At 40.4% G+C, this 24,322-nt stretch overlaps 2 protein-coding genes across 13 annotated transcripts in view; one reads left to right on the plus strand and one right to left on the minus strand.

The window, feature by feature from the left end:
• Nucleotides 1-15,668, minus strand: LOC116719974 (nocturnin-like). 10 transcript variants are annotated; one of them, XM_032562884.1, is made up of 8 exons: nucleotides 15,553-15,668; nucleotides 15,406-15,481; nucleotides 9,657-9,750; nucleotides 9,473-9,559; nucleotides 2,295-2,440; nucleotides 1,992-2,166; nucleotides 962-1,293; nucleotides 1-888 (listed from the first exon to the last, which is right to left on the minus strand). In XM_032562884.1, the coding sequence occupies exons 5-8, from the start codon at nucleotides 2,430-2,432 to the stop codon at nucleotides 376-378; spliced, it is 1,158 nt and encodes a 385-aa protein (XP_032418775.1). In that variant the 5' UTR covers nucleotides 2,433-2,440; nucleotides 9,473-9,559; nucleotides 9,657-9,750; nucleotides 15,406-15,481; nucleotides 15,553-15,668; the 3' UTR covers nucleotides 1-375. The 10 variants fall into 10 exon arrangements, with proteins under 10 accessions (XP_032418775.1, XP_032418776.1, XP_032418773.1 ...); XM_032562885.1 differs by lacking the exon at nucleotides 9,473-9,559; XM_032562882.1 differs by having other exon boundaries at nucleotides 9,473-9,750.
• LOC116719971 (uncharacterized) overlaps nucleotides 15,490-24,322 on the plus strand; it is a 12,926-nt gene continuing 4,093 nt past the window's right edge. Inside the window, exons 1-5 of one of the 3 annotated variants that reach the window (XM_032562864.1) lie at nucleotides 15,490-15,748; nucleotides 21,037-21,344; nucleotides 22,076-22,140; nucleotides 22,221-22,378; nucleotides 23,036-23,554. In XM_032562864.1, coding sequence (XP_032418755.1) covers nucleotides 15,505-15,748; nucleotides 21,037-21,344; nucleotides 22,076-22,140; nucleotides 22,221-22,378; nucleotides 23,036-23,554 — 1,294 coding nt within the window. In that variant the 5' untranslated portion in view covers nucleotides 15,490-15,504. Of the gene's footprint in view, nucleotides 15,749-18,314; nucleotides 18,820-21,036; nucleotides 21,345-22,075; nucleotides 22,141-22,220; nucleotides 22,379-23,035; nucleotides 23,555-24,322 lie in introns of those variants that run through there. The other 2 variants (XM_032562866.1, XM_032562865.1) reach the window with 2 other exon arrangements.

Raw genomic sequence — 24,322 nt, forward strand, 5'->3', positions numbered from 1 at the left:
TTATCTGGCAAAGACACTTTATTTACTTTCAGTGTTATATGATGGTAGTACCAAGCAGTATTCTTATTACAGTCTGATTTCAGTATTTTGTAAAAAAAAAACCAACCCAAAGTTCATGTATGAGCAGCTTGATTGCTGATGAAGGTATGAGACGATCAGCTGGTGCAGACTTAGTTCAGGCAGGAAGACTCGCGATGCATTTATCTCTTCAACCTCAACACTGCAACATTTCAGTCACTTCACACTCGAGGCCTCCTGTCTTCTCATCTTCACCCGTTCACTCACATTCGGCTTCCAGGCTTTCTGTGGAGTGAAGCAGCGAGGGAGAACCCCTCGGTCCAAGGAATCAACATTTCCCATTGATGAGCCAGCCTCTTATTCCTTCTCCCTGAAGCTGAAGTCGCAAACCAGAGAGAGGTGGTCGGATGGATAGCTGTAGGATGGAAGCCTGTTGGGTCCGATTTGCTCCTCGTCTGGGATGTCCAGGACAGCGTCCACTCTCAGTGTGTCTTTAGTGTACCAGATGTAGTCCAGCGTGCAGCAGCACTCCCCGGTGCCCCGGATCTTCCATGTCGTGTACTCCGGCTCACTCACGCCGTCCTGACTGAGCTTCTTATAAGCAGAGTCCAAACCTAGAGGGGAAGTGGCGAAGCGTCGGTATACTTCCTCCGACGGGACTGCGTTGAAATCGCCACAAATCAGCAGGGGGACTTTGACGTTGGAGTTGCCGCCAACGAGCTTCTGGACCAGATTCTGAAGGTGCCAGAGGAGGTCCGACCCCTGAGCGCTGCGGAACCACTCCCAGCCAGATCGGGCTTTTAGGTGAGTCGCAGCGACGCATACATACCTTCCACTGCTCCGACAACGCAGAGTCGTCACCACAGCAACCTGAGGCAAAGGTGCACAGTGTCAATAACATTATTGTATTCTTCACGAGACAAAAGAAAGAAATGTTTCCTACTTGATTTGTGGGGATCATCATGGCGGAGAGTCTGATGTTCACACTGTCCAGGAGCTCGAATCGGGACTCATCAAAGAAGAGGGCACAACCATCGGGACCGCTGTTGCCTTCTATGTCCAGGCATGGAGACCAGGGTTTCGGATAGAAATGGCTGCTGTACCCCAGATTCGCCAAAACCGGCTGGAAGGTGTCATAGTAGTGGTCTACTTCCTGCAGACACAGGATGTGAGGTCGGTAGGCCAGAATCTCCTCCAGGATGAGGCTCCTTCTTCGGGACCAACTGAGGGCCTCCAAGGGACACCGGACAAAGTTGTCAACTCCTACGCCCAGAGCTGAAGGTCAGAGGAAGGAGGAAGGTGTGAGCTGCCAAAAACTGCAGAGACACACTGAAAGGCTTCTAGAGGTTTCCAGACTCAAAGACCACTGCTACATGTTTCTGTATGGCAACCTGTCAACTGAGTCTTCCAACCTGACCTGTGGGCCTCTGCAGCTCATCCAGAGTCACTGCTTAGCAAAAGATCAATGCTCGTCTTTCCCAACATGTTATTGGCACCAGAAATGTTAAACCCTTTTCATTGTTACATAACAGAATATGGGTGGGCAATATTCTGGTACTGCCCAGAATATTGCCCACTGTGATTTTTAGTACCACAAAATCACAGGTACTGTTGTGATAACAATAAAAGTGATGATTAAACCTACTTTTAACTTATGTTAAAATATGTTCATAATGTTCTCCAACAAACACATTTTGTGACATTCATTATAGTTGTAATCTCACAAAATGTAAAAGGTTTGCGAGGTTTTTGCTTTTATGGCCACTAGGGGGCAGCAGGTAAGGTTTGTGACAGTGAACCAAAGCCTCAGTGCTGCTGCAGCCTTTCAGATAACGTCTCTTAGGTTATGAAAAAAATAAATAAATAAACTTGGACAAAAAAACCCTTCACATTTTAGATTAATTAAAGTGAAATGAACGTTTCCTCAATAAACCTGTTTTCTTATGAGCTGATGCCAATAACAATCAGTCTACCTTGGGCTAGGATGTTCCACTGCATCACCCTGATGGGGATGCTGGCAATGTCGTCTCCATTATTGATGTAGACAAAGTTTCTATGCAGGTGAGGAGGTCGGTCCCTGAGGGCCTCTTCACACTGCTGAAGCAGCTCCACTGGATCAAGGGGGCATATCGGGGCGCTCTTCTGCTGCTGCCCCCAGAAACACACAACAGATAGCGTTCAGCTTTTTGGGCGGAAAAATGTCTCTAAATAATAACCAATGTCATGAACAAACAAAATAAAACAAAGAACAAGGGAAATGCAGAAGGTTTGTTTACCAGGCAGAAATCTGAATCCAGGTTGGTAAGAGCGGGCTGGTGGGGGCTCAGGTAGGATGGCGGGATGGACAGAGGGGAGCTGCTGCCGCTGAACGTCTGAGTCAGGGTGTTGTACAGCCTGGTGGCTCCTCCACCCATCGGACACACTAGTGGAGAGAGAAAGCCCCCACATGATTACCATCGGAGAAAAACTACCCTTCAACAAGACCCCTGGAGCCGGCACGCTGAAATTAGAAAAACCTCTGGAGAGCTTTATAAAATAAAAAGACTAAACACCTGGTCTTTTTACTTATAAAGAGTTGATGGACATACTTACCTTTCTACCTTAATAGACTGCATACTTATGGAAATTTCCCCAATAACAATCCTTAACCTGCAATAACACATTATTTAATCAGTCTCAGCAGTGCTGTCAGCTATTTCTATCAATAAAATGTATCTAACAAAACATTTAGACTAAAAGTAATCTTATTTTCAAATTAAAATCTTATTGCTAGAAGCTTGAGTCTGGTTTCTGTATTAAACCAAAATTTCTATAAGGCTTCCTGAAATACTGAACAATACCTGGGAAACTCACTGGGTGTGAACAATTTAAAGTGTCAGCCTGATGCCTTTAGTTGCCAGAAACCAGTCGTACAACAACCTGTCAGTGTCAAAATCTCATGTAAAAAGTTCAAAAGAAAATGTGTTTTATTACAATTTCATAAATTTTGTACTTTCTAGAAAACAATATTTGTGTAATATGACTTAAGTGCTCAAATGAGGCACTGATCAAAAACTTAACTTCATTTGGCCATAAAAAGTACATTAGTGAAAGAAAAGACATAAAAAAAATAACTCAAATTTGTAATAAATGTATCATACTAGTATGAGCTCTTTACACTTAAAGATTTGGGACAGGGTTTTGAACACTTGGGTGTTACGTCTCATCAATCAATTTGGAAAAAACCCAAAATGTTCTGACTCACAGCAACATAAGAATCAACAGCACACATCTTCTGAAAGGCAACTCCATTCACACCCATTGTAGACCTGACTCCATGTCCACGTTCCAGACATTCAGGACATGATGCCGCCTCGTGTTTGGACTTTTAAAACTTAAATGTGTAGACATAAATGTTTGCTGAATGTGTCCGGTTGGAAAACCTGCCAATATCTCAACTCCTTACGTGGATTAGGAAAAACGCTGCATGATGTAAAACTAGAGGTACATGATTAAAAAACGATTATCTCTATTGAATGGTGACACACAAACTAAGGAGGTAAAAACAACAAAAACAAACATTTAAAATCCAGACACCTTACACATTCCTCAATCACTCAGGACAACAGGACTGACAAGATTCCCATCAGTCTTCAGTACTGAGTTGAACAGCAAGTTGTCCTATTCTGCCTTTTAACTCAAGCAAAGACAGACCTGTGGGGTGTCAAAAATAAACGCCAGTCCACAGATTTGTCACTGATAACAGCTGCAAGACGTCCAAAACCTCAAAACGCCTTTCATCGTCTGAAAACTAAAAGAATTTCTTTTGATCAATTTCTACATCACTGGAAAATTTTGTTCATGCATTTTTGGGGGAGGAGGAAAATTTTGATTTGATTAAAAAAAAATTGGTCAAAGATCGTCTTTGTAGTTGTTCCAACAACATCAGCTTGTGATTCGGCAGTTATGTTAGTAGGGTACTTTCATTAAAATTACAATTAAAGGGTAGCAACCTTTACACAAACCCACCATTCATCTACATTCTGTGACCTTTGTTGGACTTCAATTTTAAAAAATCAAGTTTTTAAATGAGATGTTTATAAAACAGCCTACATACAACCATCTGACCAAATTCATTGTAAGAAATTCATTTGGTTTGGACATGAATGGAAATTGTCTGATTCACAGTTTTCTTCCAGCTGAATGTAAACCTTGTAGAGGAGAAGTGTCAAACTCCAGTCCTCGAGGGCCGCTGTCCTGCAGTTTTTAGATGTGCCACAGGTACAAAACACTGGAATGAAATGGCTTAATCACCTCCTCCTTGTGTAGATCAGTTCTCCAGAGCCTTAATGACCTAATTATTCTATTCAGGTGTGGTGCAGCAGAGGCACATCTAAAAGTTGCAGGACTGCGGCCCTCGAGGACTGGAGTTTGACACCTGTGTTGTAGAGGAATATAATTGTTTATGAATATTAAAATGTAAAATCCCATAAAAGCGCATTAGGATCAGCCTGAGGAGAAGGTTTTTCTGTTTATTTTACTTTATCCGGTGAATGGTATATTAGAGATAACAATCACATCAGATCTGCTGCTTGTTCATCACCCGAGATATTTTCATCTATGAAATCAGTCGCGAGCTCCGACTCACCTAAAGTCTCCATCACTGTCCTCACCTGCAGCACTTCACTAGAACGTTCTCTGTTCTCCTCTAAATGGAACCGTCCTCCTCACAGATGTGGCTGCTGTCAGCAGAGAGTGGGTTGTGTTTGCCCTCTCTTCTCGTTGCCGCCTTTAAAGCCTCCAGATCAGGAAGCCGGCGTAACCGGCACCTTGCGGGGCATCGGCGGTCACATGCTGCTGATTCATTACTAAGTAATGAATCAGCATGATGCTGCACGACTGCATAACATCCTCGGCACAGGTGCGCAAAACTTGCGAGGCCTTTTTCACCGTCTGCCTCCGCCTGTGTTTTGTAACGTAACATAACTCCAAAAACAAGATCACCGTTGTTATACAGCTGGTTTTTTCCAAGTTGAGTGCTGTTCTTTTCCACACTGATATAACTAGATATAATCTGAATGTTTACAAAGTACTGGAAATGCAGGGACCAAACTTTATGTTCATATTAATATTAAAAACAATTTAAAAAATTTTTTTCGTTTGTTTTAAATTTCCCAGCACAGTACATTGAATAATGAACTGCTATTTGTTAAATGGCTAAACTGTCTGCAACAATGTTGTGCTTTATTTCTGTTGCCCCAGATTTGGCTCCAGCAGTGGACACTTTTTGAAAGGAGATCAAAAACATGCGCAGCAGTGTAATTAAAAGTAAAATTAAATCATTTTCAGCTGTAAAACCTGTAGTTTTCCACTTTAGCCTTGTTATCATGCAGCTATTATTGATGGGAGTTACAAATATTTTTGTTTTAGAAGTTTGGAAAGTTTGAGGAGCTCCATCTTTTTCACAAATCATTTGTCTCATTATATGTAGTATAGTATATATCCTTATATAGTATATACTATGCTAGTATATACCATATATACTAGTATAGTATATATAGTATACGTTATATATCCTTGTCATAAGTCGGAATATGCTTTTAAAAAATACATACATACTGTATCTATCCTGTTTTATGTTCATCTTTATTTTAAATCCTAAAATGTATTCTAAATCCGAAAAATGTTTTGTCATTTAAAAATGACAAAAAAAAATGTCCTAAACTAGGTATGTGTTTAAAACGTTGTATCTTTTCAGAAAGTGATATTGATAAGTGATAAGTTGCGGCTCTCAAAGAGCTTTATTGGCTGTCCTTAAAGCAAAAATGGCTCAGAAAAGCTCAGAGAAAAGAGACTATAGACAGGACAACCAGTAGGGATGCATTCCACACATATGACTGATGAAGCAATGGCATGAAGAAAATGATTGTGGTGAGGAAGTTATACAAAGTCCCAATGCATTAACTAAGGTGGTGGCAACATTATGCTGTGGGGTGTTTTTTTCCCCAGAGATGAACTGAGCTAAATGCAGGTCAATAATTGAAGAAAATGTGAGGCAGAAGTTCATCTTCCAACAAGACCTTAAACATCCACCCGGAGGTATCTGACCTAACCAAAGTCCAGATCTAAATACAATTGAGAATCTGCGCACTACTTGAAATCTGATGTTCTCCGGCGCCCTCCGTCAAATTTGTCAGAGTTTGAGTTGCAAAGAAGAGTTTTGTGTCTTGTTTCAACCAATCATCAAATAATTCTGTTTACAGTGAGTGTGAAAAGGTAAATCAATCAATATTTCAGCTGTTTTGTAGTTTTTTGGGAGTTTGTTCCAGATTTGTGGTGCATAGAAGCTGAATGCTGCTTCTTCTGGTTCTGGGGATGCAGAACAGACCAGAACCAGAAGACATGAGAGATCTGGAAGGTTGAACAGCAGATCTTTAATGTGTTTTGGTGCTAAACCACTCAGTGATTTATAAAGTCAAGTCCAGTGTTTTTTAAAGTCCATTTTTTGAGCTACACGGAGCCAGTGTAGGTTATGACTTTAGGTTATGAACTGGGGTGATGTGCTCTATCTTCCTGGTTTTATTGAGAACACAAGGTGCTTTGTGTGTTCTGCTTCAGTTTAATTCTCATAATTCAGACGAAAAGATTACATTCTTTACCTCACACTTTGATTATGTGGTTGTGTGTGAGCAAACAGTCTCACACACAACCACTGTTGTAAAACAACAACAGAGAACTAGCTGTTCTTGCGGAACAATGATTGGTCGCTGTGTTTCAGCAACCTTCACACATCTCTGAACATCTAATCAAAACCAGCGTGGCTTCTTTCCCAGCAGGAAGACGGTCTTGGAGCCGATACAGAACAACGCGGACTCAGACGCTTCTGTGATGAGCTATAATGCCTCCAGGCAGAAAACAAGATGCTGCGATCAGGTACACAACATTAAGAACCAGTACTTGTCATAAGTGGGAATGACAAGTACCGAGAACAGGAGAACAAGTACTACTACATCAGATTGTATGTTTTGCAGAGAAAGCTCTGATGCACACGAGTGAAAGTCACTTTACCCACACAAAACCTATTATCTATTGTCAAGAAACACCGGGAGACACTAAAATACACTGGGAACCACACTCTCAATTTCAAAATTTCAATTTGCTCAAATCTAAAGAAAGGTGTAAAAAAAAAAAAGTCTTGTTAAGATAGCAGGCTTTTGGTCATGTGGAAGAAATAGGCCGTAACAAATCATTTGAAAATGTTTTACAACATATGATGAGAAATTTTCAACCAAAAGACAAATCCATCAGAGGGAAATAGAAAGAGAAAAGTAAAAAAAAAGTTATCATAATAACATGGTTAATAACTGTGTGCGTAGTCACACTTGAACTAATATTCTGTTGAGCCAGCTTTTGGTTCAGCCTCGGGAATTTTATTTTATATTCTCCTCTACATATAGTTTAATTCTGTAAAGAACAACCTTTTCTGTTTATTCTTGTGCTCAGTCATAATTAATACAAGTTTTATCTCTCATAAAGAAATGCATATATTATCTATCATTTAGATCATATGTTTAGAAGGGTGAAGCAAAGCTGAAACAACCAGACACACGACAAGAGTGATTTAAAAACAGATCATGAACAAAACCTGCTAAGCAAGTAGTAGGAAGGAAGAACTCGGTTGTTAAAACTATCCTCATATACAAATTGTGTAACTGAACTATGATACAACTGAAGTGCCGCTTATTGAAAACAGCAGTACCTTGCTTCATTGTTTTATTTGAAATGTTTTTTCTCCTTATTGGATAAGTGTATCCAAATTAAAAGGTTCAATTTTGTTCTGATTTTTAAATAGTTTTCAGAATGAAAACTTTACAATCTGCTCTTGTTTCTCCATTGTTCAGGTGCCTATCACTGCACTATACAACCTATCTATATCTCTCTACCACGGATCACCAGCTGGCTGATCCTAAAATAAATTATTCTGGATCCTATAATAAATGGACCGCTGCTGTAACATACAGCATATTCGCTGTACAAAAATGAACATCACATCAGAGATCTAAAGACTCGACTGTTCAGTATTTAGAATATAATGTAATTGTTGAATCCTTAAGGTTACAGCTATGGACTAGAGAACTGCTTTTTTTTTTTTTTTAGTCTGCCACGCCCATAAAAGAAATGCTAACAACGCTGTTCATCAATCTCATGATGGCAAAGTATCACGACTATTGTTGTCAACTTAATTAGACAAATATGAATGTGCAGGTGCCGGTCTCTGATTGGTTCCTCGAAGACGACAGAGACGTCCAATTGGTGGCCTCCCGGACTTCCTGGCATCCAACCTCAGCTCATCTCAACCGGCCACACTGTTTGACTGTTAGCGCCATGTAAAGTTCTGGAGTTTGCAGGAGTGAGCTGTCATTTATGTTTGCTTAGTTTTCTCATGTTTTTCTTAATCAGGGAGGTACATTTTTGTCATTTGGTTTATTAAATTTCAATTAGGTAAGTTTCAATTAATATTCAGATAGTTTCCTTTTGTTTGTTGTTTTCGGCATGATAGCTCACTCTGAAGCCATATGCTCCATTTGTAACATCTTAATCAAAAATACATCTTTTTAAAATAAATAACATTATAAAAATGTTCAACTTCGTGTGTGTTGGCTGCTTGGGATCTGAAGAGGATGGATCCTTCATGTTATGATCTGGCCACCCCTAGACGGGTCGTAACAAAAGTGACAACATGATATTTATCAGCAGTAACAAGCTGCAGGGAAAACATTTCCATAAAATATACGATTAGCCCCGACTTGATCCACCTGCTGTTTAGTGACGTTCAGAATTTGTTCATACTGTTGCAACCGCAAACACTCCGATATTTTCCCACGTCCGTGCTGGACGTGTGCAGGGTGCGGGACGTGTGAGCAGAGATCGGATCTGTTCGGTCTGTGGTGTTACGTTGCCCCTTTACTCTTTAACCTTAGCAGCCTGAGTGAGGCAACGCAACATAAACAGCGATGATCCTGCGGCTGTTATAGTAAATCTGGCTCCAGCAATCTGTCACAAGGAAACAGAGCCGTCTTTATCTCATGTAAAAATTGATTACTGTATTTAGGTCAGTGCTTGCTGAACAGAACTAAGACAATCTGAGAAACCCAGTGAAGCAAAAGGTTTGAGATATGCTGTGTGTTAAAACAATAAATTAATCTTGGGGTTTTTATGCTGATTTTAATAAGAAACATGTATCAGTAAAGCTGCAGAATGACAACAGCAGCAAGCTGAATTTATGGAGCAATATTCCCTCAGAGAGGAAAAACTTGTAGCACCTATGCCACACACATATTTAGGAACCTTGACATCATGTATGGAATACATGCAAGAAGCTTCTCTAAATATACAATTCTGTCTACGCTGATATACAAGATAATAGAAGTGCAAATACACAACAAAGTCAACTTCTTGTTTTCCAAACACCCACCTTCTTTCCAAGAGCTGGGGATCCCTTTCTTCTGAAGTTCAACTCTGGAGCAGCAAAGCCTTTTTATCTCCTAACCAGGATTTAGTTCTGCCAGAACGCACCACAGAAAACCACTGTGGCTCAGTCAGCAAGTGTTTGCATGCTTTAGCTCAGAGGGGGGAGTTGGGGTAAAGAATTAACTGACCCTCTAGAAGCAGGGCAAGGTCACAGCGGAGAGAAACCGGATCTGTTCTGCCATCTGCTGGCTGGAATCACACGGTGAACATCAGCTGGGACGTCTGACAAGAGAAGAGAAGGAGGCATTATTCACAGTGATGAACACTAACACAGAAACATGGTGGTGGCAGCATCATGTTGTGGTGAGGAAAAGGGAAGCGTGTTTGAAACGGTGAGAGCAAATTACAGAAAACTACCTGTATGGCAGTGACTGTTTGTCACAGCGATCAAAGCCTCACAAGCACAAATACCGCTCTAGAGAAACGTTTGTAATACGCTTCTAAAGGACACCAGATAAGACGAATAGTTTGGGGGAATTTAAACATCATCAAGTTGAATTTATCGTGACAACGATAAATCAAAATTTCTATCATGATAAGAAGTTTATAGCAATAAAAAATACTGTAAAAGCTCACCCCTAATGCACACTTAACAATTTTAAGATAATCATAGCACCTAGAATCTTCTATTTACTATAAATGGTGTAAAGCATGTGCCCATTTCTTACTTTGCAAAAATGGGAAAGACGAGTAAGACACATGTCTTGAGCTGCAAAGGTTAGAAAATGGCTAAAAGAAAATACCTACGTGTCTTAAAAATATCCCTGAAGCTCACAGAAGGACCAGAGCCAGAAAATAAAACGGCAATTAAAAATTTATTTATTTTATGAGGTTTTTATTCATCTGTGTCAGAATTGCCAAAAAAAAACAGGGTCCTCCAAATCTAAATTAATGCACTAAAAAAGAAAAAAAAAGTCAACCGTATAACACATACTGTATATGACTAACATTGTTGGACAATTGGCGCAGTTGGTAGAATTGTTGCCTTGCAGCAAGAAGGTCCTGGGTTTGATTCCCGGCCCGGGGTCTTTCTGCATGGAGTTTGCATGTTCCCCCTGTGCATGCGTGGGTTCTCTCCGGGTTCTCCGGCTTCCTCCAACAGTCCAAAAACATGTCTGTTACCCTGCGACAAACTGGCGACCTGTCCAGGATGTACCCCGCCTCTCGCCCGGAACGTTAGCTGGAGATAGGCACCAGCAACCCTCCTGACCCCAATAGGGACATGGGTGTTAGAAAATGGATAGATGGATGTTGGACAATGCGAGAACTGTTTCACTAAGGATTTAGAAAAAAATAATTTAACTAAAAATAGAGTTTATTTATATTCTTTAAACTTCACAAATATTGCAGAATGACAAATAGAGAACATATCTTTTTTATTATTGTTTTTATTCTCGTTTATTGATGGGCTCCTATACTGATAGTGTAGGCAGGTTTGTATTGTGATGCATGAAGATGTATAGTGCACAGTCCGTTAGTTCTGCCATCGCTCTATTGCTTTATCTCCCAGTCGTTTGCTAAACTCCAGCATCACTTGGTGCATCAGCGCGTTGATGCTCATCAGCTGCTGGTTCCTGGTCTTCAGCTCTTTCAACCCTGAACCCATAAACGACAGCAGTTCGTCGTCACTCTTCTTGATGCCTTTAATCAGAGAGTTATCTTGTCTAAATCCTTCCTGTATCTCTTTGAGAAGGGCCTCTGATCTGCTGCTGAGCTCCTGGACCTCCTGCTGGTACCTGTTTTTCTCCTGCCTGCTGGTGCTGATGTCCTCCATCATCTGTCTGGTGGAGAGGTGCAGCCTGCTGTTCTCTTTTCTGATCTGCCCCAGCATCAGATTCAGGTCATACATGTTCACCTCCATTTCTCTCAGGGCTGAGCTCTGTTTGTTCACCACGTTGCCGTGAGACTCCTGCAGCTCCTCCAGTTTGACCTTCATCTCCTCCCTGCGTGCCAGCAGCTCTCTGGTGTGCTCCGCCGTGTCCTGGATGGACCGCTCCAGCTCGGATGTCCTCCGAGTCAGCACGTCTTTCTGCTTGCGCAGCTTGTCGTTCCTGAATCTCTCATCTCTCCACTTTCTCTCCACCTCGTTCAGTATCTTCAGTCGCTCCTCCAGCTCCCTCTGCTTCTCGGTGATCGTACTACTGACCTCCTCCGACTCCGTGATGATCTGATCCACCTCCTGCTGGCAGAGGTTCTGTATCTCTCTGTTCTCCTTCTCCAGTAGTGGCATCTGATAGAGCATCAAGTCAAAATCTTCGCTGTCAGGGTGCCGCTCAAGCAGCGCAGCCCGCTCCTGCCACAGCGCCTCATACCTCTCCCTGTTGTTGTGTATACCGGACGTCATTTTCTCCTCGTAATCCTGCTGCCTGCTCTTCTCGGCCATCAGGCGCTTGTTGAGCTGCTTGATTTCCTCTTCTAACAGCTTGATTTTGGAATTCGCCTCCTTCAGATCGACGAGCAATTCTTTCCTTTTGGACTCAACAATCCGCCTGTTGATCTGATTGTCCTCCTGTAGCTCTACGATCATCTTCTCAAGCTCCAGGATTTCCTTGCTGTACTTGACAATGGAGGCAATGCGCTCCTCCAGCTGCAGCCGGGAGCTCTCCATATTCTTGGAGACCTGCAGAAAGTCGGCCCGGGACTCATCCTCCACTCCAAGCTGATACTTGCACACTTTAGAATAGTAGGCCAGCGATTCTTTGAGGACCAGCTGGGCAGTCAGAGCCTTCTTTTGGTCTTCTTCCACTCCACTGATTTCCTCTTGCAGGTTTTTGAGGGTGTGGTTGAAGTTCTCCTCTAGCGTTTTGCTGTGCTTCTTCTGCTTCTCTATCTGTCCGTTCAGCTCTTTGGTCTGCAGTATTTCTTCCTGTAGTTGTTGCTCACAACTACAGTGGGACATCTCCAGACTTTGCACATTGCCCTGCAGTTCAGTCGTCTCCTGGAAGAGCTCTTTTATTTTGCTTTTCGTTTCCCTTTTCTTCTCTTTAAGATTATCTAATTCCAATCCAATCTTCTCAACCTCCTCCCTCTGCTGCTTAATCTGTCCCATCCTCTTGGCTATCTCTTTGTCCAGGTCGTCTTCTTCCTCAGCGAACCTCTCCCTTTCCAAAGCCACGCTTTGCTGGAAGGACCATTTCTGCTGCTCAACATCAGCGATGGAGCTTCTCAGCTCCTCTGTTTGCTCCAGCGTGTTGTCCAGATGCTCCTGCCTGCTGTATCTGAGGCTGATCAGAACATTCAGAGAGAGGATCAGCTTCTTGTGTTCAGCACTCACCCGATCTAGCTCTGCCTGAAGCAATTTTTGTTTTTCTAACAGCTCCTGTATCTTCTTCTTTTTCTCCTCTAGCATCTGAAAGGATAGACTGAGCTCTCTGCGGAGCTGCTCTATCTCCTCGGCGTTAGAGGCCCGGGCTGCTGCTTTGTCTCTCAGGATGTCATCCCTCAGACGATCAGTCATGTTTAGAATATTGTATCTAAGCTTGCAGTTTCCTATGGACTCCACTTCCAACTGCTCACGGACAGCTCGCCTTGAGGCTTCTAACTCGGCTACAGCTTCTGCAATGGCCGTGAGGTGGACGCATCCTTCGGCTGAGAACGGGATTTCGTCCTCTCTAAGCTCCCTCTCCAGGTCCTTCAGACGCTCCAGTGCCGCCACGACGGCGGGGAACTCGGGAACCAGGCAGGAGGCCATTTTCCTCCCAACTCTTTTGCTTTTTGCACCAACGTTGTCGAGCTAAACTTAGCCGTTATGAACCTACCCGCTTTCGAACGCTGTAACCACGGCAACAGAGCTCCATACGGGAAGCCGCTGAGGCCATAAAAGACCAGTAACCGCAAATCCCGAAATAAAGCGATTGCATCCAAAGGACAACGAAGCTTCCACAAAATGCGCTACATTGACTTAAGGATAGAGATTCAAAATCGATATATAACGTGTTTGAAATGTAAGAGAAGCCATCGCGACTATAGGATAGAATGCAAAACGCTCGGTTTAGCGGCTTACCTGACGCTGAGGTTGACCTACAAAATGTCTGTGTCAGCTTAAAATCAAACAGCAAGTGTCAGCACAGTAACCCTGGGTTGCCAGGTTTGAGTTTTATACCTACATTAGTCGTGTTGAATCTCCGCTTTTGTACATCACTGAGCAATAAAATGTGGTTTTCATAAGGAAAGAAGAAAGACGTTGCATCACTTCAAAGCTGTTAACTCACATTTTACATTGTTTCAGAAAATGATTAAGTTTTATGTATGGAACTGCAGTTAAGTCAAATTATCTGGATTATATGATAAATCTGAATTAAGCCTGCTTACCTTTTCAAATTCAAAAATACTTTATAGATTCCAAAGGAAAACTAAATGTCGTTGTAACTCATTAATTCAGATGCTTCAAAAGAGTTATTGTAGATGATGATGGCTGTTGGCAGGAAAGATCTTTTGTAGCAGTCTGTGTTACAGCAAGTCTGAAGAAGCCTCTGACTGAAGGAGTAATCCTAAGAATACACGGTACCTCATGATTTTCTTGATTTTATGAAGAATCTTTCTTTGCATCATCATCTCCAGAGTTTCCTCAGTCGTGCACAGAACAGTACCAGCCTGTTTTATCAGGCTGTTGAAGGTTTATAGCTCCCTGGCTCCGTGTGCTGCTGCCCCAACAGATGATAGGAGAAGAGATAATGAGCAACTACTACTACTATCCAAATGTTGATAAAGGTTTTGACATTTATCTGTCTGAAAAGGCTTGGAAAGCAATTTCTAAGGCTTTTGGACTGCAGCAAACCACAGGGAGAGGCATTATGCACAAATGGAGTTAATATATAACATCGGTGATTGTTCCCAGTTCCCAGTAGATTGTTGCCTGGAGAATTACTCCAGGCAAGAATGAACAACTCATTTGGGAGATCATAAAAGAATCAGAACAACATCTAAAACTCCAAAGCACAGTTGCTTAATTATTGATTCAAGGTTATAAAAGAAACTGAGGAAATAGTATCCATGTGATAGTTACCAAAAAAAAACCTTTTGAACAAAAAGAACCCAAACGCACGTCTCGCATTTACAAAAGATAACTTGAATAAAACACAGGATTGCTTTAAATAAATCAAACCACTATAACTCATCAGTGTAAAAAACAAAACATGTTGGTGGTTTTATTGCACTCTGAGCTCAATGTTGAAAACACCTTCACTATATGTGGGCAGTTTTGGTAGCCTATAAGGAAGCCTATAACCTGCTTTGCTAGTTCACGATGAAGAATGCTACTATTGGGAATATGAGAAAATATGTAACCTTGTGAGGGTTTTCTTTGTTTGAGATTGTATGTCTTTAATATTTTAAGTATAAAAAAAAATTATAACCAGGTTCTTTTTCTATTCATCTGTGTTGTGCCACACACCCCATCCCGAGAATGAAAATATAATTTATACATTTCAATGTCATATTTCAAAACAAGAATCAAACACATTCTTGCTTTTATAAGTTCATTTTCAATTTTAGCAATTTAGCAATGACTTTTATATTTTTTCTCAGCAGTTTAAAACTTTAACTGTTCATTATAGAAAAAGTAACGACTAAAACAGCTGATGTTTCGATTCTTTAACCAAACTGCAAAGAAATGTATCAATCAGTTTGCGTTTGTTTACATCTGCACATGTATTTCGTGCAGTTGTGTTGACAAGTGGACCTGGCAACCTGAGTGATCGCATGGTGTTGACGTTTGTCGACAATTAAATGCGTAAAAGCACAGAAGTACAGCGGATAGATCAGCGCCCACACCCTTATGTTGACATTTAAGCATCCTTACACAGTAACAACGGATGTCGGTTACATTATATATTATGTGACGATTATCGGCTAGTCTGGTTTGAATTTTATACTCACCTAATTAAAGTAGTGGTATTCCTGCAACGGCGCTTGTTCTACACGCTGCAGCTCTGGCAGAAGCTCCATGGCTGGTCTGCACAGAAGAACCACAGAAACATGGACCTCATCTCCAAACCCAGGAGCAAATCTGTGGTGTGGACATACTTTGGCCTGAAAGCGGATGAGAAGGGACAGCCTCTGAACACCGGGGAGGTCATCTGCCGCCTGTGCCGGAAAATAGTGCTCGCTAAAGGAGGAAACACCACCAATCTGAGGAGCCATCTATCGCGGCGCCATCGCGCAGATTTCTATGAGCTCACTTCCTTCGCGACTGCTGGTGGTGCTTCGTTTGAATTTCAAGGTACTCTTCGGCCTATTGTTAAGGTTTCCCCTCTTAAAATGCATGGAATATTAACTGTGCATGCAGGTTTTGTTGTTAAACTGTAACTGCATACCTAACAGGCCTCCTTTTTGCCAGGTCGTTGTGCAGATGCAGAGTAGTTGTAATAAAGTTTCAAGAACATGAAGTTGGCATTCAGCACTAGATTAAAGGGCTACTCCACTGCATCTGCTATATAGAATATATATGTATAAAAATAAAAACTAGCATACACAGAATGCTCAAATGGAGTCCTGCTTAAAAATTACATCACCTCAACAACTCAAACCTGGATATGTGTAGATTATTTAAAAAAAAAAAAAAAAACAGCATCGTTTTTGGTTTGTGAAAGTTATTCTATTTGCAAAAACACAAGGCTATAAGACATTTGGGGCATCAGACCATATTTCATTGGGTCCTAAAAACTAAATCAACGACACAACTTTAATAAACATCTTCACAAAACAGCTGTATTAATAATATGAACTTACACACACAAGTTAACTTTTTATGTATTTAAGCTTCTTGTGTGGCTAGCTATCTTGAACTCTGAAACCTGTTGGCTGTCCAATCACTCAGCACTGGACAGAGAAGTGGGTAGTAGTTGCGTTTACATTAGTAGTTTTACTGCATCATGTTTTTACTTTTACTTGAGTTATTGTATTATGAAGTGTCACTAGTCTTATTCGGAGTGAAATTTCTGGATGTTACATATATTTACACTAAATAAAAAAACAAACTTTTTTTTTTTAAACTAAAAATGAACCTACCTAAATATATCTACAGTTTATGAAGTGAGATTTCTTATTTGTATATGTTTTTTGTCAACAATTTCCCTGGAAGAAACAAAGTATATCTTACCTTTTATATGTATTTGTAATATGTTATTTATTTTGACTTGTTTTTTCAGTCTTTAAAGTTCCTGAATTTACACATAACTTTGTCTGATGACATCATTTTATCATTTTGAAATATTAAATCAGATGTGATGATCGGTTACTCAGTACTTAAGTAGACTTTTAGCAAAATGCTTTCTTTACTTGACTTTTTTTTATTTTCTTAGGCTACTTTTTACTGTTATTTACCTACGAAAAAATATGTTGAAGTAATGCTACTCTTACTTTAGTATAGTTTTTGTACCCATCTACTGGATTTAAAAGGGGCTGCATACACATGCAGACCACAATTTATATATATATATATATATATATATATATATATATATATATATATATATATATATATATATATATGTATATACAGTGCATAGGTACTTTGAAAAACTAACTTTAATCGGATTACTGATTACTCCTTGAAAAAGTAACTTAGTTAGATTACTGATTACTTGATTTGGAAAGTAGCTAAGTTACTCCCAAAGACGGGTAGAGGAAATAAAATTAAATTACAAAAGAAAATAGTAACGCAAAGTGGTTTCGATAAGTAACTGTAGTTTGATTACTGGATTTGAAATAGCAACGCGTTAGATTACTCGTTACTGAAAAAAGTGGTCCAACGTCAGTAACGCGTTACTGACATCACTGTATATATATATATATGTGTGTGTGTGTGTGTGTGATATATATCCCACGCTACATTGTGTGTAAAAACTGTGCAGCCTTTTCAATTCCCGACCTGGTGATTTTCCGCATGTCTTCCCCTTTCTCTCATTACCCACTTTCCTGTCAATTCACTATCAAAAAAATGCCACTAGATCCAATAAGAACAAAAAAGAAGTGTCAAGAGTAAAAGGGGCATAATGATTTTAGACTTTTTAAGATCTACTAAATGTTTTATATTAATTGTCAGTACAGCAAATTCAAGTACATGTTAAAATTTTCCATCCAACCTCCTTTACATCAAAAAGGTATCACATCACCTTCTTGGTATATTTTTGAAATATTATTATAGGTATTTGTAATTAAATCCTTACTAATTACTATTCATATTAAAGTCTGAAATAGCTTTGTTACCCCCCACCCAGTCTAATATTGAAAGATGCACCAATCCTGGACAATACTGATATTGGGTTTTCAATGAGAATAAATGTGGTGCAGGTTCCTTGACATAGTTCTGAATTTAACCAAAGATTGACAAATTATCCCCGTTATTGCTTCAGTATCAGATATGTGATACTGAAGCGTCTTAAGAAGTGCTTCAGTCTCACATACCTGCCCTTTGAGCTGGTTCTGGCTTTACCTTAGCATGTAGAACAGTGTGGGGGGTTGTTTCCTTTTCCTAATGGGGACATGTTGTTAGGAATGTGTGAGGGGCAATTTAAATGGGAAGCAGTGGGGGAAGGGAGGAGAGATCACTGACCACATGAGATAAGAGAAAAATCCAAAACCTGTTGGACTTGTTTTATTAATAAAATGCTGTATTTTAAATGAATTCAGTTCTAACTTTTGAGGGGTTTTTTGTTGTTCCTGTTCTATTTTGTTTTGGGTTTTTTTTTTTTAGTGCATTTCTGCAGCTGTGTTGGTAGCATTATCTGGCAACCTCTGCTGTCCCTGTGTGTTGCCGTTGGTCGACTCATAAAGACGTAAAAACATAGAAATAGAGCAGATAGACATTGAACTATTAACTGGATTTTTTTGTGTGTGTTTTCCGTCACTCCGCCCTGGAGGATTGTTCAGACTGAATCCTGAACAATACACCGATGCGCAGGGTTTCCCGCAGAAACCCGATCCTCTGGATCAGTGTTACTTTGGCACATTAAAAACATCGGCGCAGTTCTCCTGGGGACACGTCTACCGCACAGAGTTCTGTCTGCAGCTCTGCAGCCAGCCGCTCTGCAGAAAAAGGGGGCCGCAAAAACATGGATCTCGTAATCAAGCCGAGAGCAAAGTCATTCGTGTGGCTCTATTTTGGCTATAAAGCTGGCGAAAATGGCCGGCCGTTGAATCCCGATGAGGTCGTTTGCCGTTTATGCCGAAAGATTGTGTGCGCAAAGGGAAACACCACGAATTTAAGGAGTCATCTCAGGCGTCGACATCCAAGTGAGTTCAATGAGAGCATTGGTTCTGCGACCGCTGGATCTTCCCTGGAGCCTCAAGGTAATATAACGCTACATTTAGCTACTGGAAACATCCACCAGCACTTTTTCTATTGGCATAATAAGTCGGGCATGAATCATTAGATGCGATCCTGCTCTGTATTTCCAAGTGTTGCTGAATGGCCCTAAAGCGTGGCCGTGTTAAAGTTGCAACCAAGTAACACGGATAAAACACGTCTTTAAAGCTGAGAAATGAATTTGGAATATTCATCGTACTTTGAAACATTAAAACTAGCCGATGCAAATGCAGACGAACCCAGAGGCTCTGAACAAATGCGTGTTAAATTCATACAGGATCCCTAACTGATTACAAGGAGGCCATCGAGTATAGGTATTGGAGTTAGTATTTTCTCCTTATTTCATTTTCTATTCTGACTTGTAACTTATTTTCTTTGTTTGCCGGTAAATTGTACAATGTAGCGCCTTGTACAACATTGTGCTACGCCTGCGCACAACTTAAATTTACCTAGTTGCTATGGTATTCCCTAAATGGCTGAGCACGTGCAGCAAACTAAAGAAAACACCAATATTTGTCCAAGCCTGTATTATCAGTTTAAGACAGGGGGCGCTGTTCTACTGCCCCATCAACACTTTACACACCACCGCCCTGGTGTGGATTGATACAATTGTCGCCATTTTCTCGAAGCATATTAGACTTTATTTATGCTACATAGAATAATGTAACTGAGGGATTGGAACTCAAATCTGGAAGTGACATCATAGCCGAAATGAACGCATTCCTGACGCTGCTTTCGTTGTATCCCGGAAGTAGAAGTTCTGAATGACGCTACAGCAAGCGTGACTATCCTGTTTCGAAAAGTAGAGAAGACAACGCTGTTTTTTTTTTGTTGTTGTTTCATTTAACTTTTATTTTACCAAGATTTAAAGAGTAATAATATAAACATTTCATTTACAAGAGTTGTGGGCTAGACGGCAGCACAACAAGATGCAAACAAGACGGTTTTGATGCAGATGGAAGTTTCACAAGAGAAAATGTTGCTGATGAATTGAAAATTAAAAATCAAAAAATAATATAAATTATTGCACAGGATAAAAATTCAGTGTTGTAAATTAAATTTCTTGAAAAACATCTGATTCTAATGACTCTATTCTTACATAATTTATGTTCAATTAACCCTAACAACTGCAATTCTTCTGACAGTTAAAACCTTATGGAAACTTCACTTGTATTAATTTGTGACCATTTAAATTCCAATTTTAGTATGTTAAATCATCAATACCTCACTCTATGCTACTATAGTAGCACCCAATGACATAATCCAAGAAAATCTCAGTTTGCAGCATATTAACTATCTCCTGCTGACAGATCGACTATAGAAAAGCAGACTGTATATCAGCTGATCTCAGCATACAGATTGATGGTGTCTGCGTCACTGCTGATGGATGATTGAAGAGAAGATTAATCTGAAGCGAGGTAGGCAATGAGATGAAAAAATTGGAAACATCAGACATGGGCAGTGTCCAACTTGGAGGTTGAGGGACTGCAGTAAGCGTGGCTCCTAAAAAAAAAAAATCGAAATGCTGGGAATGATTTTACTGGCTGGTCTGAGTCACGCGGTGGATCTGGCAGCAGACAGCAGTATGGATTTTTTATTTTTTTTTACTTCCGAGCAGGGCCATTGTGGGATTTGCATTTCATGGCATATTGACCTGGATGGCGAGTATAAGCAGTTTTCTATTGGCATTGAATTTTTAAAAAACATTTCTGGATGCTGCCTTCTATACTGACCACCATTTTCTTGTTGCCTTTAATGAAGCCAACACTTTAACAGTGATATAGATGGATCACAAACCACTTAAATGTACTGGCTATTTGTGCAAAGATGCTGGAATACCCTTAAGTTTTCCTGTAGCAGGAACTTGAACACCAGTTCGAGTTCCTAGAACTGGTGAACCTATAAACGTTCTAAAAAATGTTGCATTTTTGTCTTGTCAGCACTATTTTAGAAATAAGAATAGTTTGGTGTGTGAAGGCTTTGAAGACTTAGGCAGCAGAGAAATACCCAGATAATTCTGCTTATCTAGAAGATCTACCTTTTAATTAGAAAGCCGTGTTTTGTCTATACAGTTGCTACAAAAAATCAGTAGAAGGTGCATCTATAAAATATTCAAATTATTTTTTTATTATATGAATGCTTTGCAGCTTTCATCTGAAGTTGATTTCAAATACATGATGTTGCTGTTGTATTTTCTCCAGCTCTAGATCTCAATCACGAAGAACTCAACGAGGACGTGCCGCTCCTCCAGACGCCTACCACCTCCAATTACGTTCCCGATGCGGTGGTACCTCCGGGCGAGCCGTGGCTCCATGGCGGCCCCTCCCGGGCCGTGCTGTCCCTGCCTGCCTGCCTCTCCCTCCGTTCGGATGGGGCGTCGTCGGGCGAGGAACAGATGGAGCTGAAGGTGTACGCCAAGTGCCAGCTGCAGCAGGGGGTCCTGTTTGGGCCCTTTCTGGGGGAGGTGTGCAAGGGGCAAATGCCGAGCAACCTCAGATATGCCTGGGCTGTAAGTTGACACACCCGCAAGATTTTATTTAACAGGATCATTTTGTAAAGTTTTGAAAACAACTTTTCTAGTAGCCGGCAAGTAAATTTTAATTATGACAATAAATATTTACAATATTTCAGAAAATCAGCAGGAAAAAATGTTGCGTAAGCGTTCAGATATTCAAGCAGGATTTTTATTTAATTTTTTGTTCTCTATATACAGTACAGACCAAAAGTTTGGACACATCTTTTAGTTCAATGAGTTTCCTTTATTTTCATGACTATTGACATTGTAGATTCACACTGAAGGCATCAAAACTATGAATAACACATTTGGAAATATGCAGTAAACAAAAAAGTGTTAAACAACTGAAAATACCCCTTATATTCTAGTTTCTTCAAAGTAGCAACCTTTTGCTGTGATTACTGCTTTGCACACACTCTGCATTTTCTTGATGAGTTTCAAGAGGTAGTCACCTGAAATGGTTTTCACTTCATGGGTGTGCCCTGTCAGGTTAATAAGTGGGATTTCTTGCCTTATAAATAGTCATGAAAATACAGAAAACCCATTGAAATAGAAAGGTGTGTCCAAACTTTTGGTCTGTACTGTATATTTTTGTTTAGTTATTTATTTTAACCCTAAATTAAAGATTTATAATTTGTAATTTCAAACCTTATTTAAAGTTTAAACAAATTTGTGCTTGAGAAAATTCCAACACATTTACTGAAAAAAATCATTTTTTTTTCTAGATCAGAGATGATTTTGCCTTCACCTATGTTGATGCATCTGATGAGAACAAGTCTAACTGGATGAGGTGAGTTATTGATATCACATTGCCGATCTTCCCCTGTCAGCCAACACGACTCACTGAAGATGTTTGCTTTGTTTTCTCAGATATGTATCATATACAAGCAATGAGGACGAACACAACTTGGTGGTTTTCCAGTTTTACCGTCACATCTACTACAAAGTTTCCCAGTCCATCTCAGAGGGAACGGAGCTCAGAGTCTGGATCGGGAAGGATTACGCCTCCCTTTTGGGTCTAGGCATGAGTGAGTTCTCATCTACGGGGTTAATGTCCTGTGGTGGATGATCTGGTGCATGTAGGCAACTCATAAAAGTGGACTATTATCAAAAAAGTTCATTTATTTCAGTCAATAGTTTATGTACCTTCTAGATGTGTTGCACACATAACATTTTATTTTACTGTTTGTTTCTGTCAACTGAAGATTATGGCTCGCAGCTAATAAACCCTCCAAAATTCAGTGCGAGAAAGTTTTGAATATTTCATAAAGCCAAAGAAATAGACCTTAATTCAGATATATTGTAAAACAATTCTGACATTCTTGGCACATCAACAGAGCTACAGGCTGATGCAGTAATTTGTGCAAAACAAGTTCCTAAGGAAGTATTATGTGTGTGTATATAGTATACCCCACATGGATATACTATATATGTGGATATATTTATTTAATTTGCTTTAAACACAATTTTGAGTTTTCATCAGCTATTATCAAAATTAACAGAAATGAGTGCTTGAAATGTATGTAATGTGTCCACATTAGGTTCAATATTTTAAATAGAACTGCTGAAAAAAACAAAAACTAATTTTGGCTATGTTCTAAGTTATTGAGAAGCCTCTTGCACTGTTTTTTTTTTCCAACTTGCCAACTTTAGGCTGACTGGACTAAACTTGGTGTTCTTGGTAGGTGGCAATGCAAAATGTGAAATTGGAGACAAGGAAACTGCGCTGCGCCTCCTGCAGGACGTCCAGCTGGTTACCCTCCCAGAGCCGAGCAGCACCTCGCTTTGGTCCGACAGCAGCCAATCACAGAGCCCCATGCCTGTCATCAGTGAGGTGACAACTGTGTCAAACCCAGAAGTAGGCGGTGATCCGGGCTCTGCCTTCCCCCCAGCCATCCAGAACCAGTTTGTTTACAGCAGCTCCAGTGTGACCGACAAGTACGATTTCCTGCCTGGCAGCGAGAAGCTGCTGAGCCATCCAAACGCCCATCAGCACAGCGCCTGGCAGTTTTTTGGTTTGGAGCCGGATCCCACCGGTCGGCCTCTGGATCGAAGCATGGCGGTGTGCAAGTTGTGCATGGAGCGTGTGAGCTGTGGAGGAGGAGCCACAGATCTCCAGAACCATTTGACCATCAAGCATCACCTCAAACCTCGAGACATCACCAAAGATCGCGTCCTGGCAGCAGGTGACAAGAAAATAAATGGTCAGGATAGGATCGATCTTACAACACAACCATGTTTACGATACAAATTTCTGTCACATATGACAAACCTTTAATTCAAGACCAAAATTACCATATATATATATACATATTAAAACATAGCCTAGAAAAATGAGACAAGAACAAATAAACTTTGTCATTTCATGACATATTCTATCTGCCTGAGAGAACATATGATGAACAGCAAAGGACTGAGCACTCAACCCTGAGGGATTCCCTTCCGCAGGATGATGGCATTGAACATGAGTGTCCAAAGTGAACTGACTGTCTCCAAGTCAGGATCCAGAGGTGACTTGCAGTGTTCAGGCCAATCAGGAGTAGTTTCTTTATTTCTCTCTAGGGTATGTGTCAAAATTGAGGCCCTGTGGCCAAATCCAGTGCACCATATAGAACCTTCAAGATAACAGTAGTGTGCTTAAATCAAATCAAAACTGCTTTTATCTGTATCCTGCAAGATTAAATCAATGTGAAAAGATGTTCAATGTTATTTCATTTTAAGATGTACTCATGGAATGCAGTTTGTAAATGGGTTTTATCAATACATTTTAGCATAGCTGGCCTTTTGAGGACTTTCATGATCTTGATATGGCCCAAATTGGAAATGAATTTGACAGCCCTGCTCTAGGGAATTAGTATTTTTAAAAAGCTAAGCTAAAATCATCAACAAGACTAAATCAAAAGCATATAGAGCCATTAAATGGGAAGAAACATTATGGTATTCATAACACTACATTGTATCAAGTTTTTATT

This window comes from Xiphophorus hellerii, chromosome 5, assembly GCF_003331165.1.
Source record: "Xiphophorus hellerii strain 12219 chromosome 5, Xiphophorus_hellerii-4.1, whole genome shotgun sequence".
Classification (NCBI taxonomy): Eukaryota; Metazoa; Chordata; class Actinopteri; order Cyprinodontiformes; family Poeciliidae; genus Xiphophorus; species Xiphophorus hellerii.

What these genes read in the sequence shown, in the direction of transcription:
- LOC116719974 (XM_032562880.1), bottom strand. An exon ending in TGGATTCAGATTTCTGCCTG is followed by an intron (nt 2,167 to 2,294) that starts GTAAACAAACCT and finishes TTCTGGGGGCAG; the next exon opens with CAGCAGAAGAGCGCCCCGAT. An exon ending in GTGGAACATCCTAGCCCAAG is followed by an intron (nt 1,294 to 1,991) that starts GTAGACTGATTG and finishes TCTGACCTTCAG; the next exon opens with CTCTGGGCGTAGGAGTTGAC.